General features: G+C 41.6%; 2 protein-coding genes across 2 annotated transcripts; both read right to left on the reverse strand.

Moving 5' to 3' along the window:
* Window positions 1-383: 383 nt before the first annotated feature.
* LOC104450811 (dehydrogenase/reductase SDR family member 12) lies at window positions 384-5,514 on the reverse strand. Its single transcript, XM_039315785.1, has 10 exons — window positions 5,369-5,514; window positions 5,190-5,251; window positions 4,475-4,594; window positions 4,237-4,336; window positions 3,977-4,057; window positions 3,411-3,460; window positions 3,157-3,307; window positions 3,012-3,068; window positions 974-1,095; window positions 384-869 (listed from the first exon to the last, which is right to left on the reverse strand). The coding sequence occupies exons 1-10, from the start codon at window positions 5,429-5,431 to the stop codon at window positions 662-664; spliced, it is 1,014 nt and encodes a 337-aa protein (XP_039171719.1). The 5' UTR covers window positions 5,432-5,514; the 3' UTR covers window positions 384-661.
* A 1,058-nt stretch (window positions 5,515-6,572) lies between these two features.
* LOC104452296 (disease resistance protein SUMM2) lies at window positions 6,573-9,671 on the reverse strand. Its single transcript, XM_039314692.1, is given in 3 exon segments — window positions 6,573-7,657; window positions 7,710-7,960; window positions 7,963-9,671. Coding segments are annotated over 3 exon segments (2,625 nt in total). The 5' UTR covers window positions 9,578-9,671; the 3' UTR covers window positions 6,573-6,898.
* Window positions 9,672-14,899: the final 5,228 nt, after the last annotated feature.

Raw genomic sequence — 14,899 nt, forward strand, 5'->3', positions numbered from 1 at the left:
ACAGATAAAGAAGCAGACCATTGACCGGTAATTTTCTAACTAGAGTTCATAGCTGACATACAAAATGGTTTTCTTTTTGCAAACTCGAATATATCAATGGAGAGATTGGAAGCCAAACTTCCACTGGGTGATCAAGAATCTTGAAAGAAAGCAGTCAATTTTAGTCCTCAAGCTGGATTCCAACTCAGATATTAACTGTATACGACTGACCAGGAAGATATGTGAATTTGATTAGTTCGTTATGACACAAATCACTGACCACAGAAATGCATATTGCTATTCGTCTCACTGTACTAAAATCTTCAAATAAATAATACTAGTCTATGTTTTGCATGCAAACGAGGCAAGCATGACATTAATGGAAGCAACTGGGATAGAGTGCATGTAAAATTTCATCTATTTTCCTTCTCAATAACTCATGTGAAAGAGCAAATGAATCGCCCCATCTTTGGTAAACGGATTCAGCACACACATTCAAAGAGCACAGTGGATATAAGTCTTGTCAAATATCACCAGCAAACACTCCATTACCGAAAATGTTGTCTATAACCGCCACAAGGAATTGTAACCTTGAAGAGGAAAAAAAGACATTTAACTTCTGAAATTTCATTCACAGTCCACAGCTAGGGTTGGGTTCATCATTGAAATCACTCCTGCTTCATCAAGCAAGGCCAGATAGAGACCGTAGTTTACCAACTATCGAGTCAATATGAGAATGAGAGCCTCCAGTAGCTGCAAACATAAGATGTTTTGGCGCCTGTGCTCTATCAAAATAGAATGCACCAGAGACCAATTTGTCTTTCGGCTGTAAAGCCAACCAAATAATTGTGTCAGCACCTTCCTCTTTAGTCCTGAGCTTTTCAGAGAGCCTTGTCAAACAATAAGAAAGATAAATAATCAGAGTAAAAAATAAAGCCAAGTAAATAGGAGGCAGTGAACTAAGAAAGTAACTGCAAACAAAAGATTGCCATACGATTTAGAGAAACCAGGCAAGCTCCTGGCAACACCCGGCGTCTCAGCCCAACCAGGGTGCATCGAGTAGAAGCCAATCCCTCTCTCCTTGTGTACCTCAGCCCACTTTTCTGTTAGCGCTACCTAATAGAGGAGATAAGAGTTAACGATGACTATGGATAGCAACTTCGTCTAGATGAAGCTTCATGCGGAAAGCACAACCTTTTTAAAATATTATGGCAATTCACAACCACGTCTCTCTTCCAAACATCAGATTATCCATTCGTGTATGTTCAAAAGTTTTCATCAAGTTTAAGAATTTGTATTGTACTTGAATCTGTTGAAACTTGTCAGATCAAATTCTTTATTATGATCACTATTATCTGAGTCAAATGGAACTCTAGTAAAGTCTTAGCAAACCCGACCAAATTAATTCGTAGAACGTGCCTCTAACCTGAAGAAGAGGACCTGAGCAGATAGGCAACACTCTTTAAGTACGGGGAAGGCAGTTCAAAGGGAAATACCAGAATCATTAAATATCACATTTTCCTTCGAAGGAAGGACGTATCTGTGTAGAGCATATTACAGATCTTAACAAAGTAACATCTACAATACGGTTATTATGTCCTTCCATTGGTACCTTAACAATGGAAAAATATTGCTTTTCGTCCACTTTCAGGCCTTTTCTAATCATGTACCTATACCTTTTATTTGTCTAATCAAATTCTCAATATTTTTACGAAGTCTCTATGACACTGAATCTGACCAGACTTAGCGGACAAGGCCGTCAGACAAAGCCAAAGTATGATGCAAATAAATATGTGGATGCCCTAATGAATATGTGTGGAAAAATTTACAGAATGTAGACAGTGTCAGAGTATGATGTCGATAGAGTTTAGCTAACGAAGACAGGCACATAATTGTCCAAATTGAAAAAAATTTATCCACGTCACATTATGACATCATCTAACGACCAGGTTGATTGTAATAGGTTGGATTTGGTGTTAAGAGGGACTTGATAGAAAATTTGTGAAAGTAGGACTTGATTAGACAAATTACAATAAAAGTGCAAGGAATTGATAAGGAAAAGGTGTGAGTATAGGAACGGAAAGAAATTTTTTTCTTTCACAAATGAAGCAGATTATGTGGTGCTTCTATCAAGCCAAAAGTAGGTCAAATGCCCTAGGCTATGGCAAAACAATACAGGACAACACTTGCCTTAGTTTGTTTCATTAAAGAAGTACAGTTCTCATATAAGTTTCTTTCACAATCATATCTCTGCGGCTTTGACACCCCTTACTGTATTTTTCAAGAACTACTCTAACAACCCCTTTTTTAGTCAGTTTCTGAAATAAAGATGGTCAAAATGAGAGAAGTAGTTTTTGAATATACAGAGGAGCAGTTTGAGTAGCTTATGAAACTACAGGGTGTCCAAATAATTTGACCAACACTGAAGGGCATCAGAGTAAGGTCTCCAAGTAAGTTGATCAAAACTCAAAGGATGTCCACCCATAGAAATAACTACAGAATCTCAAAAATCGACGAGGATCCATGCAAACCCCTAATAAGGGATTTTCACAAACATAACCAGTATGTATCATGGAGTTTGTACAAAGAGAAAATTTGACATGTTGATGAAACAAGAGAGTGGGACTGTATTGCTCAAATAGCCCACTTAAGAGTAATGCACCTCAAGGGACACCCAACACTCAACCTCAACTATTTCGGAGATGGTCATGAATTTGGAGGAACTCACCAAAGAATCCAAGTTACCAACGTTCTGAAGTCAGTAAGTTCATATTAGGCCATTCAATTAGGAAACAATTAGATAACAGAATATTGGTTCACAAGAGAGAGTATGTGATTCATCACTAGAAGAGTTTGTACAAAGAGAAAATTTGACATGGTGATGAAACAACAGAGTGGGACTGTATTGCTCAAATAGCCCACTTAAGAGTAATGCCCGCCCCCCTTTTTCTCTTTCACAACCAAAAAAAAAAAAAAAAAAAAATCACACAAAATAAAGAAGAATTGACTAGTGATTTGGTGACATTGCTAACCTGAACTCTCTTGTTTCGAGCATATTGCTCCACCCCATCAAAGTTGGCATCACTATACTGCAGAAAAAAAACACTTAAAATTCAGGACAACAAATAGGAAACTTAAATAATATTCCAAGTGCACAAAAGATGCTGAGTAGCTGACCTCTAGATCAGTGGTCAAAGGACTTGTATACATTCCACCCGAAGAAACAGTGATGACTCGAGCATCAGGTGCCGCTTTTTCAAGCAAAGGCAACATTAACTCTGTCATTGCAAAAGTTCCTAATACATTCACTGCAAAGTTCGACTCCAACCTGAACTTCCAGAAAATGTAGGAAACAAAATAAGTCAATGCTTCTAAAGGAGACCATAACACAAATTCATCAACTCTGACAAAGAAAAAGCTTGGAAATGCACCCTTCTGGTGTGGTGATCCGCTTATGCTCAAGCAAGCCAGCATTGTTGACCTGATCATGACATTAGACGTATCAGACTTTATCGGCAATATTGAGGAAGACATAGCTATGACAACTTGCAAAATATCTACACTTGATTTTAGCATAGGTTAGAATGATCACACTTACGCGTTCTCTTGGGGCTACCCCTAGGAGCACAGGTATCTCGGGCAATTACCTGGTACGTGTAAAACAGGAGGACCACCACACTATATGGGGATTATCGAATGCTCAAAGAGTCCCGGACACCCCATGATGTGAAAATGAAAAAAGAAAAAAAGAAAAATAATTTGCCATATAATTCACATAGCGCTTTCTTATTGCATATCAACTGGGCTAGTTGAAAAGAACGGGCAAGGGGAAAAATCACACAGATTGAGAAATCCTAAATAATCAAGCACTAAAAGGCCAGTATGCAGGCAGACACAAATATCTGTGCATGTTCTTACCAATTATATATGTATATAAACACACATATGCAACCCACGAGCATTAGAGTGGGAGATTGAAAACCAAACGGAGACTTACCAAGACATGAAGAGGCAAATCCTTTGAAGAAAATCTGGATGCAAATGACTTGATCTCGTTGACAGAGGAAAGATCACATACCTGCACACTAGATTAGTGAGGCATCAACTCACAAGCAATCGAATATCTATGTAACTGGTGATCTACTCGATCATCCAGAAGTATGACTTCTGAAGACCAACAACAAGCAAACACCAAAAATCCTTCCATAAGAATATCTCGAGACAAATGAAAAATAATAAATGGAAACTACCGCATACCTCCAAATGCACATTTGGGTTTCCCGTAGTAGATTTTATCAAAGAGAGGGCAGCTTCGCCTCTCTCCTTGTTGCGGCAGATCATATAAACATTAGCCCCACTGAAAGGATAAATTGCACTCAAAATTATTTGATAATTTATGACTAAAATGAGAAGTTCCCTTAGAGATTGCTAAACAAGCATTCACACATGAGAAAGCAAAGTAAGCACTTGAATAACACAGTTGAAAACAAAATACCGTGAAGCAAGACCCTCTGCAGTCGCATAACCAAGTCCAGAATTAGCTCCTGTAACTATGCAATTCTTCCCTTCTATTCGAGCCTCCATCTCTTCTGACTTGAACTTCTTCGCGTGTTCGCTGAAGAGCAAGTGAATCAACGAGATAAGAGAAATCTCACCAAAAAGGCGAAAATCAAATGACAATGTCCATATGGAAACTCGACTACAGAAGGAACTGCACACATTCTATCTGGCTGCATGTGTGTGCTTCTGAACATATTTTCGTGTACTTATGCCTGTACATGTTCACAGGCACACACAGCTGCATTAATTTGGACAAGCACACCCTGCGCATACACGGGAGCCCGGCCGCCGATTTCAAGTTGCCAATCACCATCTTCAGTGCCGGGGACATACAATTGAGTCACTGACTCGAAAACTACTGCAACATCTAGGCACAGGGGCGGACTCATGAGTATGTCGGGTGCAAATTACGTCATTTGAATTCTATATTCCGCGACAGTTCCCGTGAAATTTCTCTATTTCGGCCCAGTACAAGGATTTGACTAAGTGTTCATTTTTTCACCCCACTGCCCCTAAGTCTAAGATACTGCAAGGCAACAAACGAAATTGCATAACCTCTCTCACTCCCGCATCTCCCAAAACGATGAAACGAATAAAAGCCCAGAAGACCAAATCAAAGCATAAAAAATGAGGGCGATCCTACTACTCACGCGAAGCCGGGCTTGGTGAAATTGAGGTACCCATATACCCCGAAAGCCGTCGATCTCCATGCCTGCTCGTGCAAAAAGACAAACTATGGATAAGAAGAAGAAGAAAAGCTCACGTCTTTGGAAAATGCGCGGACGCATCGGCTTCGAGAGGAGGAGGGAGAGGGTGGTGATGGAAGTACCTTGAGGAGGAACATGGCGAGCGAAGCGAGAGAGATGTGGAGTCGAATTTGCAGTGTTCCCATGAACCTGGGACGTTGGCTACATTGCGGCCGTGGCGCCGTCGGGCGTTGAGTTCGACTGTAGCGTCCGTCTCGCCGTGCGCCACGTAGGATACAATCCCACCGCTCCTTTGGAGGAGGGGTCGTCTCTAATTTTATTCTTCTGGAACTTATTTTTTTATGCGAATTTATTTATTTTATTCCTAATTTGTGTTCGAATAGTTCCTGTTCCTATTCGGATTGAAATTAATCGTAATTCAAGAGGACCAACCGCCAAATAGGGACCATCCAAGCCCGACACGCATTATAGATTGAGCGACTTTCAGAGTTTATCGGTTCCATTTCGAAAAAGGGGCGACGTGTGGATACGCAAAATCATGTTGTGAGCGATGTAACTTATCCATATACGCTCGATTTTAGGACTTCATTATGTTCAATCACCTACTTACATATTTGCACATCCTCTGGAGGTATGATATTTACCCACAAAAGCAGCGGTTAGAGAACAAATTCATGACTTGGGGTGCTTTAGGGGTCTGGATAAGTGTGAGAAATTCATGACTTGGGAAGGCTTATTTTGTGGAAAGAAATGTCATTTCGTGAATAAGTCGACAAATATAACTGATATGATGATGCAAAGTAGTCGTCAAAGTTAAAGTAGAGATATGAAAGTTTAAAGTAGGACATGTACTAATTCCCCATTGGATAAGGGAGCGATTTCGATATTTCTGTGGAGACCGCCAAAAAACAATTTCACTGTCATATATTCAAAAATCAAAAAATGGAATTTTTTTTTATATTGATTGACTTCTGAAAAAGTTAGTAAGTGTAAATTAAACCGTTGGTAAAAAATTAAAAAAAAAAGTTACCGTTCACTCAATTTTTCAGTAATTTGTTCGTAACTTACTGTCAATTTTATGAAATTAATTTGAGTTTCTTATGAACGTTTACTTGTGTAGTTTTTTTTTTTTTAGATTTGGCTTCATCATAAACAAATAATAGGCTCTAAAAAAAACGAGTAAATGGTTTTAAGCCAACAAATGAAGATTGGTTTACCAAGATCCTTTAGATTTGCGTGGAAAGACCCCATCTGATTATGAAGCCAGATTCCATAACTGGAAATTCAATAAGCAGCGAGCCTAATGGAGATGGCTTTAGGGCGATATAGACGAACAAATGAATCGCATCAAACTATTTAAGAATCCACAATCAGTCGAGCGACGGGAATGTTAAATGAGTAAAGGCATAATAATGTTAGACAACATACTTGCTCGGATCAATAAGGAGGAGAGTTCGTGCCTGGCCAATGAATGGAACCTACATTTGGTAAAAGAGTTCTCTTGCCGAGGCACCTCACACCGGCAGCAAGTCAAGAAGACGAAGTATTTACAGAGGTTTGGTGAGCTGATGAGCCGCAACTTCGAAGATTTTCCATCCCAGCACTCCACACACTCGACGAGGCCGAGGGCAATTTCGTCAACGAGTGTCCTTTCACGCGTACGGGACGATCATTCTTCGGTCATGCAAAGGGCCCCAATATTGAACTTTGGCGGTGAAATGGGCGCGGGCAGCATCGTCTTCCCACTCCAACTTGGCCCACCAGTCGGCCTCCACACGGACCTCTTCCAAGCTTCCCCGTGCGCTGTTCGAGTCCAACGGCAACTTTCCCAGACGAGGGCACTTGGCAATTCGGAGGGATTTCAGTAGAGGAAAGGGTAGAGTCCGTTCGCAAATGCTCGTTAAATTTGGAAGATCGCTGATGTCTAGGCGTTCGAGACGTGAGAATAGTCCCGAAACAACTAATTCCTCCGGTGCAAATCCATCCCCATGATTTTCTCCATCGAATTGCATTGTTTGATGATCAATTCCTGAAGTTTCGGAACGTGAACAAGCCATGGCAAGTCCAGAAACCCACACTTTCCGACCGCAACAGTAACGAGATTGGGAAAGCAAGAGCAGTCGGGCACTCGTCCTACTTCTTGAGTAATCTTGATCTCCCTGAGCATGTCGCAATAAGATATACAAAGCTTCTTTAAATGCCAAAAACCACTGCTGCCTTTTGGTAAGCAACTTATTGGGATGTAGGTCAGGTCTTGGCAAGTGGTAAGCCAGACTATTTTTATGCTTCTCTGTAAACTCGGGTATTGAAATATTTTTAGCGCAGAGGAAGAATCGAACACCTGGATAGATAAGTCGATGAGATTTGGCATGCACCCTAGTTCCTCTACTATATCTTCCTTCACTTGCCATCTTTGTCGAAGTCTATCCCATTGGCTGAACACATTCAACGGCAAGCTTGCACTGTTGGAATTAGGAAGGGGGCGACTGTATTGTCGAGTAGTAACCACCGTAAACCAGTCAAGTTCTTGATTTCCATGGGCAACTCACTAATTGCAGTGCTTGACAAGTTCAAGTAACATAGATTAATCAGATTGCAAATTTCTTTCGGGAATAACTTAATATGTCTATTACCAAAAAGGTCTAAGACTGTCAGACGAGCGGTCATTGAGTTGAAAAATCCTCTTGGCACCAGCCTTACATTAGTTTCCCTTACAAACAAAGTTTTGAGTTGGGAACAACTAGGTGGTGTTTGGTCGATATTTTGGATCCATTCTCCCCATAAGGATACGAGATCATCTTCGCAGACATGTCTTCTTCTTTTTCTATCACTAGCAACTTGTTCTTCCCTTGCTCGCGGTCACGGGTGATCCAGGTTGCCATGTCACGGATGACATCATGCATCTTTACATAGGGTCTAAAACCGATACACCCACTTTCCAATAGACAAGCCCTCTTTAAATCCCCCAAGACCGACTCTCCCTCATCCTGCATATGGTATACATCATCATTAGTGTCTCCTAACAAACCCTCACCAATCCAAAGATTAATAATGTCGTCCGATATCATGTGGTAATCCTCAGGGAAGAGGCAACAGTAAATGAAGCAAGCTTGTCGAGTAGGATTACTTAAGCTATTATAACTGAACTCTAGTATGTGGTACAATTCCTCTACCATACCTGATAGCTTGTATGGATTGTTCCTTAGCGTTGTTAGCGCATTCCTCCATTCATGAGGACTGTCCTTTCCGGCCATGGCTTGCCCGACGGTAATAAGGGCTAGTGGCAACCCTTTGCACTCTTCAACAATGTCCTTTGCAAGGTCTTGAATTTCTTGATGACAATCTACAAGTGATTTGCCGATGTTCTTCTCGAATAATTTCAGAGATTCTTTGGGCATCAAGCACCGTACTTCCAAGGTTTTGTTGGCTCCCATTTGGTCGCATACATGCTTCAACCGAGTTGTGAACACTACTTTGAATCCGCTCTCGACACCAAGACAAGGAATTCCGATTTTGGAGAGGTCCAGCCTTGCCCATAGATCATCAAGTAACAATACAAACTTCTTCCGGGTCAAAGCTTGGCACAAATGATAGACCCTCTCATCCCAGGACCATCCTTCCCAGTGCTCATCTTCAATGCCTAGCCTTCTCCTTATTGTGTCTTGGATTCTATCTTTATTCACTGGCCTGGAGACAACTACCCAAATAACAATATCAAATCTGTTATTTGCACGCGAAAGCTCCTTCTCAATGCTTCTCATGAAGGTGGTCTTTCCCACACCACTCATTTCGTACAACCCTATCACTCCTACTTGTTTTTCGTTCACAACCCATTTTCGCACTTCATTAAACTTGGAAATGTCAAGCCCCACAGGCTGGTCCATAGGCATGTCGAGCACTGTAGGAGGAGGCAACAGTGACGTCACAACGCGGAATTCTCCGTCTTTAGTTTGGAGCTCTCTTGCTTCATTGAGCATTTGATCGACTCTTTTCCCCAATTTATAGCTCGACTGGCAGTTCAGTGGAAGATGACGACTTAGACATTTGATTTGTTCACGTTCCTCGGCTTCTCGAAGAACTTGATCTACTCCATCTACGAATTCTTGGACCTTGCCTAACCAGTTCCTCGCTTCTTCTGTGCGCTGCGCACGTCCTCCTTCTTCTTCGCGTTCCACCATTGCCAGCACATCTGCGCTCTTGGCCTTAAGCTTGTCATTTACGTTTCGCAGCGAGTTGACATTGTCTTTTAGATTACAAATGTAGCCCAAAGGTTTGCTGGCCAAGCCCCATAAATTGCTGACGAGTTGTAAAAGAGAATTTGCGACGTCCATAAATTCTTCCGAGAGAAGAGATCGAAAAAGGGCTTATTTAGATGCCTGTATCGGTCGAATGGGTGGAAGTTCGATAATAGAGAGCCACCTTGCAAGATGCCGTTTTACGGACTCAATCATAGAGGCCGAAAGTAATGGCCGAAGAGTAGAATGATTCAACCCAGAATGACAGACATAAGTAAAATCAAGCCGAAAGTAGCAAATGGTAGAAAACACAAGTTAGGCCTTGTTTGGCAACATGCCAAAACAGTGACTGATTCTGATTTTGTTTTTCGAAATCGCCTTTGAGACGAGAATCGCGTTTGGCAAAATTTTTGTTCCCACAATCGCTTGGGAGTAGATTTGAGAATAAAAAAAAGTTGATTCTACGTTCGAGAATCAAAAAAAGAATCAACACAATAAAACTCTTCTTCTTTCCTTCCGCCATCCCGCGATCGTCGCCCACCGCCGCCTGCCGCCGTCCGCCGCCGCCCACCACCGCCGCCGCCGCTCGCCGGTCCGGCGAGCTTGCGGGCGGGGCGAGGCCCGCCTCGGTTTGGCGAGGCGATGCCTCATCGCCGGGCGAGGCCGAGCTCGCCGGCTAGGCAAGGCCCGCCTAGCCACCGGCGGGCCCGCCTAGCTCCATCGGTGGCTAGGCAAGGCCTCGCCTCGCCGAGCCTCGCCTGCCTCGGCGAGGCCCGCCTCGCCATCGGGCGACACTCGGCCCGCGCTCTTGCGCCCGCCGAGCCTCTTGCGGGCCGGGCGAGCCTCGGCGGGCCGGGCGAGCCTCGCGGGCCGGGCGAGCCTCGCCTAACCGCAGGCTCGGCCGACGAGGGCCGGCCTCGCCGAGGGCCGGCGACACTCGGTGAGGTTGCCGCCCTCGTCCGGCCGGTCGCCGGTCCCGGCGACCGGCCACAAAAAAGAAGAAGAAAAATAGGAGAAAAAGGAAAAAAAAGAAAAGAAAAAATGAAAAAAGAAAAGGAAAAAAGGTAAAAAAAAAAAAAGAGAGAAAAAAGTAGAAAAAATTATTTAAAAATAAAAAAAAAATAATAATTTGGAACAGAATCAATGAACACGTTATTAAACGCAATTTTATTTCAAATCACGTTTTTAAATTTTCCCAGGACGCTACCAAACATGTTCTTTTTGTCGAAATCAGTTCCCTAACAGTAATCGTTTAAGCAAACGCGCCCTTAGTGGGCTGAATCACTACGCACGCCAACAAAAATACTATTTCTTTGATAAAAATAATATTTCAACCTAACAGCCGTCAGGCGGTGCAGTTATGTAGTGAGATGAGAACAATTGACTATTAATTGACATTGGCATGGTATAAAAAAAAAAAGGACCTGAGCAAGTCCATAAACTGCTCAATAGAGATAAAGGTAGAAGAACCGCCCTGAAATGGGAGATCCTGTACTGACCTCCCCATCCCCTTAGTCGGTTGGTAAAACATAGACCAAGGATTTGGGGGCTTCCTGGTGGTGAAGGTAGATAACCAATGAACTGGGTAGGCTTAGGGTAACCAAAATAATACTAATTATTGTCCAACATATTCAAAAACCTTTCCGCGGGGGTAATCGACAATCTAAGTGAGACACTACTTCCAAAATCAAAATGAAGCTAAATAATTTTATTTGATTATCATCGAATAAATGACATGTGAACACTTGACTTTAGATGTCTAACAATTTGAATCTCTTGAGACGAGGATTCCATATATTCATTTTCAATCATGTCAATAATCTCAATATTATCATTTTTATTTTTGGCTAGAAAGTAGATTAGCCCCGATCTATCTTCTTTGGTCTATTTGTGCTGTCCTCCCAAGGAGACATCTCCCTTTCGAACTCATTATTTGCGCAAAACGTTAAATATATTCCCTGTCAATAATTTCTCCGAAGGCTGAAATCTTAACATGTCAAATAGACGAAACCATCCACTAATTTTTTTTTAATCTCAAAATAAAGCTAGTTATTACTCATTTCGTTTGAAAAAATGCGTCTGACATGAGTAACTCTTTTTTATTCTAGTTTAAACTTAAAAAGAGAAGAAAATGGACAAATGCATTAAACAATCAGGATACATATTCTCGAATTAAGATTCCATTAGCTATCGTTGCACGTTAAGAGACGAATCCCCATACATACTAAGCAATGGCCGCCCAACTCTATGGGGTGAGGTCTGTGTTCTCTAAAGTTGTCATCTAAGTTACTTCTTCGTTAGCTCTTTAATTTAAGTAAAAAAACTTCGACCATTTAGAAAAATCATATTGAGATCACGACCAAATTAGATCCCTCATCATTTCTTGGCAAACAAAATTATCTACACCTTTTCAGTGAGGGGGGCCCTACCATGTGGGTTGAGTACCTCGTTGTACTGAAAATAAAGTTTCCCGTGATGATAGTCTGGGCTTTCCTCTGAGTCCGACCCTTCTTGCATCCCAACGTCATAGTCTGAAAATGCCCAAAAAAAAAACACACTTATTTGAATCGACCAACAAAAATAATAATTAAATTAAAGATAAAACCCATCAGGAAGAAAGTAAATAGGATTTTGCCAGGAAATAGGTTTTTGTTGAAGGAGCGGGTGCTCAGAACTTCTGAGGATCCGCTCCTCTTGCTTCCATCGCTCATAGCATCATTCTCGGACCCCTCGAAGAGCCTAGAGCCTACCCCAGAAAACCTTCATGGACCGAGGTGTTTGACATGAATTTAATCCACGTTAAAGGATTGTATTTGCGACCGTTCTTGAAAAATCTTTATATAATTCCGAAAAGAACTAATTTACATCTATCTAAGTATTAATTTTTAATCTACTTTGGCGAACGTTACAGAAGGGTCGCATTCGAAGAGACTAAGCAAAAAGCAACGATCACAAGAGACCTGAGAAGGGTTTCTTACTTGTGAATATCGGGAAGGCCGACAAGGAAGGAAAATAGTATTGCATTATTGATTTACCGTCAGGCAGTCATATCGCAACACCGGCGCCATATGCGCTCCACTCATCGTACGTACGCTGTCCATTTTCATTGTTGTCAAGTCACATCCAACACTGCACAACCCAAGACATGTAGGGTCTTTGTCACGTTCACATCGCGATCTTGGGAAATTCGTCGATCATCTGCGATAAAAATGCCACAAGCTTATCAACGCATGTGAAAATGTTCAGCTATGTCGCATCAAAGATTTTGCGCCCCATAATCTCTTTCTTTTGTAGTTTTGAGCCGAAGCATTTTTCCATTATAGCGAACAACCCAAACAAGTAAATTGAATCGAAAATTAGGGGAAAAGTATAAGAAAATTTATAGATTTATTGTATTAATATCAATTTAATCATACATTTTTTAAATATGTGTCAATTCAGTTCTTTTAACTAATTTTAACCAAATATTACCAATGTAAACGCCAACCGATTTACGTGACACGACCATTGCTAAGTCTTACATAGCTCTTGGCGATGCTCAAACCATCACCGGAGGCCATTAGGTCAAAGGCCACAACCTCATGGCCTCTAGTGAGGGCTTGAGTTTCACCTTGATTGGGTGAGCCTCGCCTTTGGTTGATTGCCATTTGAAGAATTAAAAAAAGGGAAATAGAAAGAAAATAAAAAAAAAAAGAAAGACAATAAAAAAAATCAAAATAAGTTTTAAAATTTGAAAAATATTTAAATATTATTAATAGTTGTCCACAATGCCATCGTGCCACATAGGTTGGTTCTGCACATCGGCAATATTTTAGTTAAAATTAGCCATAATGATTGAATTGTCATAAAGTCAAAAGTTTTAGGATTAAATTGGCACTATCAAAATGTTTATAACTAAATTGATATCAATGCAATATATCATTTTTTCCCCAAAATTAGTATATGAGAAACTATTATGTATATAAATACCTGTAAATTAACTAGAGAAAAATTCTACAACCATGAAATTGTTTATAGGAATCATTTGACAGAGATACCACTTCCCGAATTGAACCGGATAAGCGATTGGGGACCGGATTTGGTTTTTTAGCCTTTTCATCCAACATTGATTTTACCATTTTGGCTAGAATTTAACCAGCGCATGACCGCCGCTAACGCCTTCTGGCTCACATCGTGCATCGCAAGCCTCAAAGGCGTTGCCTATCACCAGCCGCTTGTTGCCAATAGCAGGAGAAGGTAGTTTGTTAGGGAGGGGAGTGGAGGGTCTATAAACGACGGAGGGTAAGGTTTGTAGAGTGGAGACCTCGTCAGCCCTTGCCTTTGATCCGTCGCCAGTAGGGTGCGTGCATGGTCCGGGCGGGCGGTTCGATCTAGAACCGAACCGCCTGCAAGGACCGGTTCCGAAAATTGGAACCGGAATCCACTGGTTGTTGCATGGATCCACCCGAGAACCTGGACTGTTTGTCCCGGTCCGGCCTCCCGGTGGATCCATGGAACCAATCTTGACGCGAAACAATTTTGGTTTTCAACATGTAACGATTACGTGACATCAAAGAAACAAAAGAAAGAAAACCAAATTTAAGTACGTGGAGATGCGGACGGTGGGAGAAGTAAACGCAACAAAATGGTGATAGGATTTGACAGTTCAAGACGGCTGAGTGAGATGAGATATAGATTTCTTTAGTAATTTTTTTTTTTTTTAATATTAAAAAGGTTCCGTCCGGTCCGGTGGGCGGGGGCGGGCGGATCCGCCCATGGAACCGGGAACCGGACGGTACCCACCGGTTCTCATAAATTGGAACCGGAACTGACCGGCTCCTCAAGAACCGCCGGTTCCGGGCGGTTCCGGTTCGGTTCTGGCGGTCTCCTATTTTGCACATCTCTAGTTGCCAGGCCTTGATGACTGATTGGAGGAAGAAAGGAAGGGAAAAAAAGAGGAAAAAATATTAACAAATATTAACAAATTATTAAAAATTGTGCTCGCCGGTACAAAATTGTTGTGATAGAATGTCCTTGGATTGACCCACAATGCTCAGCGCAATCGGAGGAATTCCGATTTCGTACATATTGGAGTCCTCACGTATTCTTCCGTTTGAGAGCTTTGGATTCGACTCTTGATGGAAGGATGCATTCAAGTCTTTGATTGTCTTCCGGTACGACATTTTCCAAACCTATGCATCATCAAGTGTTGTCAATCACAAATGACAAAGCTTGCAAGAGCTTTGCGAATTAACTTATCGTGCACGTTTTAGAATACCCCAAAATGCAAACTATAGAATTATCACATCCGCCAACAGACATGAAGCATTCTTACTGATAGAAAATTTTAAACCCTAGTATTACAAAAGCTAATGTATTGAAAATTTAGCTCCCTGTGATGATACTCTGGCGTTTCCTCTGACTGACCCTTTCTTGCGT

This window comes from Eucalyptus grandis, chromosome 6, assembly GCF_016545825.1.
Source record: "Eucalyptus grandis isolate ANBG69807.140 chromosome 6, ASM1654582v1, whole genome shotgun sequence".
Lineage (NCBI taxonomy): Eukaryota > Viridiplantae > Streptophyta > Magnoliopsida > Myrtales > Myrtaceae > Eucalyptus > Eucalyptus grandis.

What these genes read in the sequence shown, in the direction of transcription:
- LOC104450811 (XM_039315785.1), bottom strand. Translation starts at nt 5,431, where the DNA reads ATGGGAACACTGCAAATTCGACTCCACATCTCTCTCGCTTCGCTCGCC. An exon ending in GCAGAGGGTCTTGCTTCACG is followed by an intron (nt 4,337 to 4,474) that starts GTATTTTGTTTT and finishes TTATCCTTTCAG; the next exon opens with TGGGGCTAATGTTTATATGA. An exon ending in CTCGAAACAAGAGAGTTCAG is followed by an intron (nt 1,096 to 3,011) that starts GTTAGCAATGTC and finishes CTCCTCTATTAG; the next exon opens with GTAGCGCTAACAGAAAAGTG.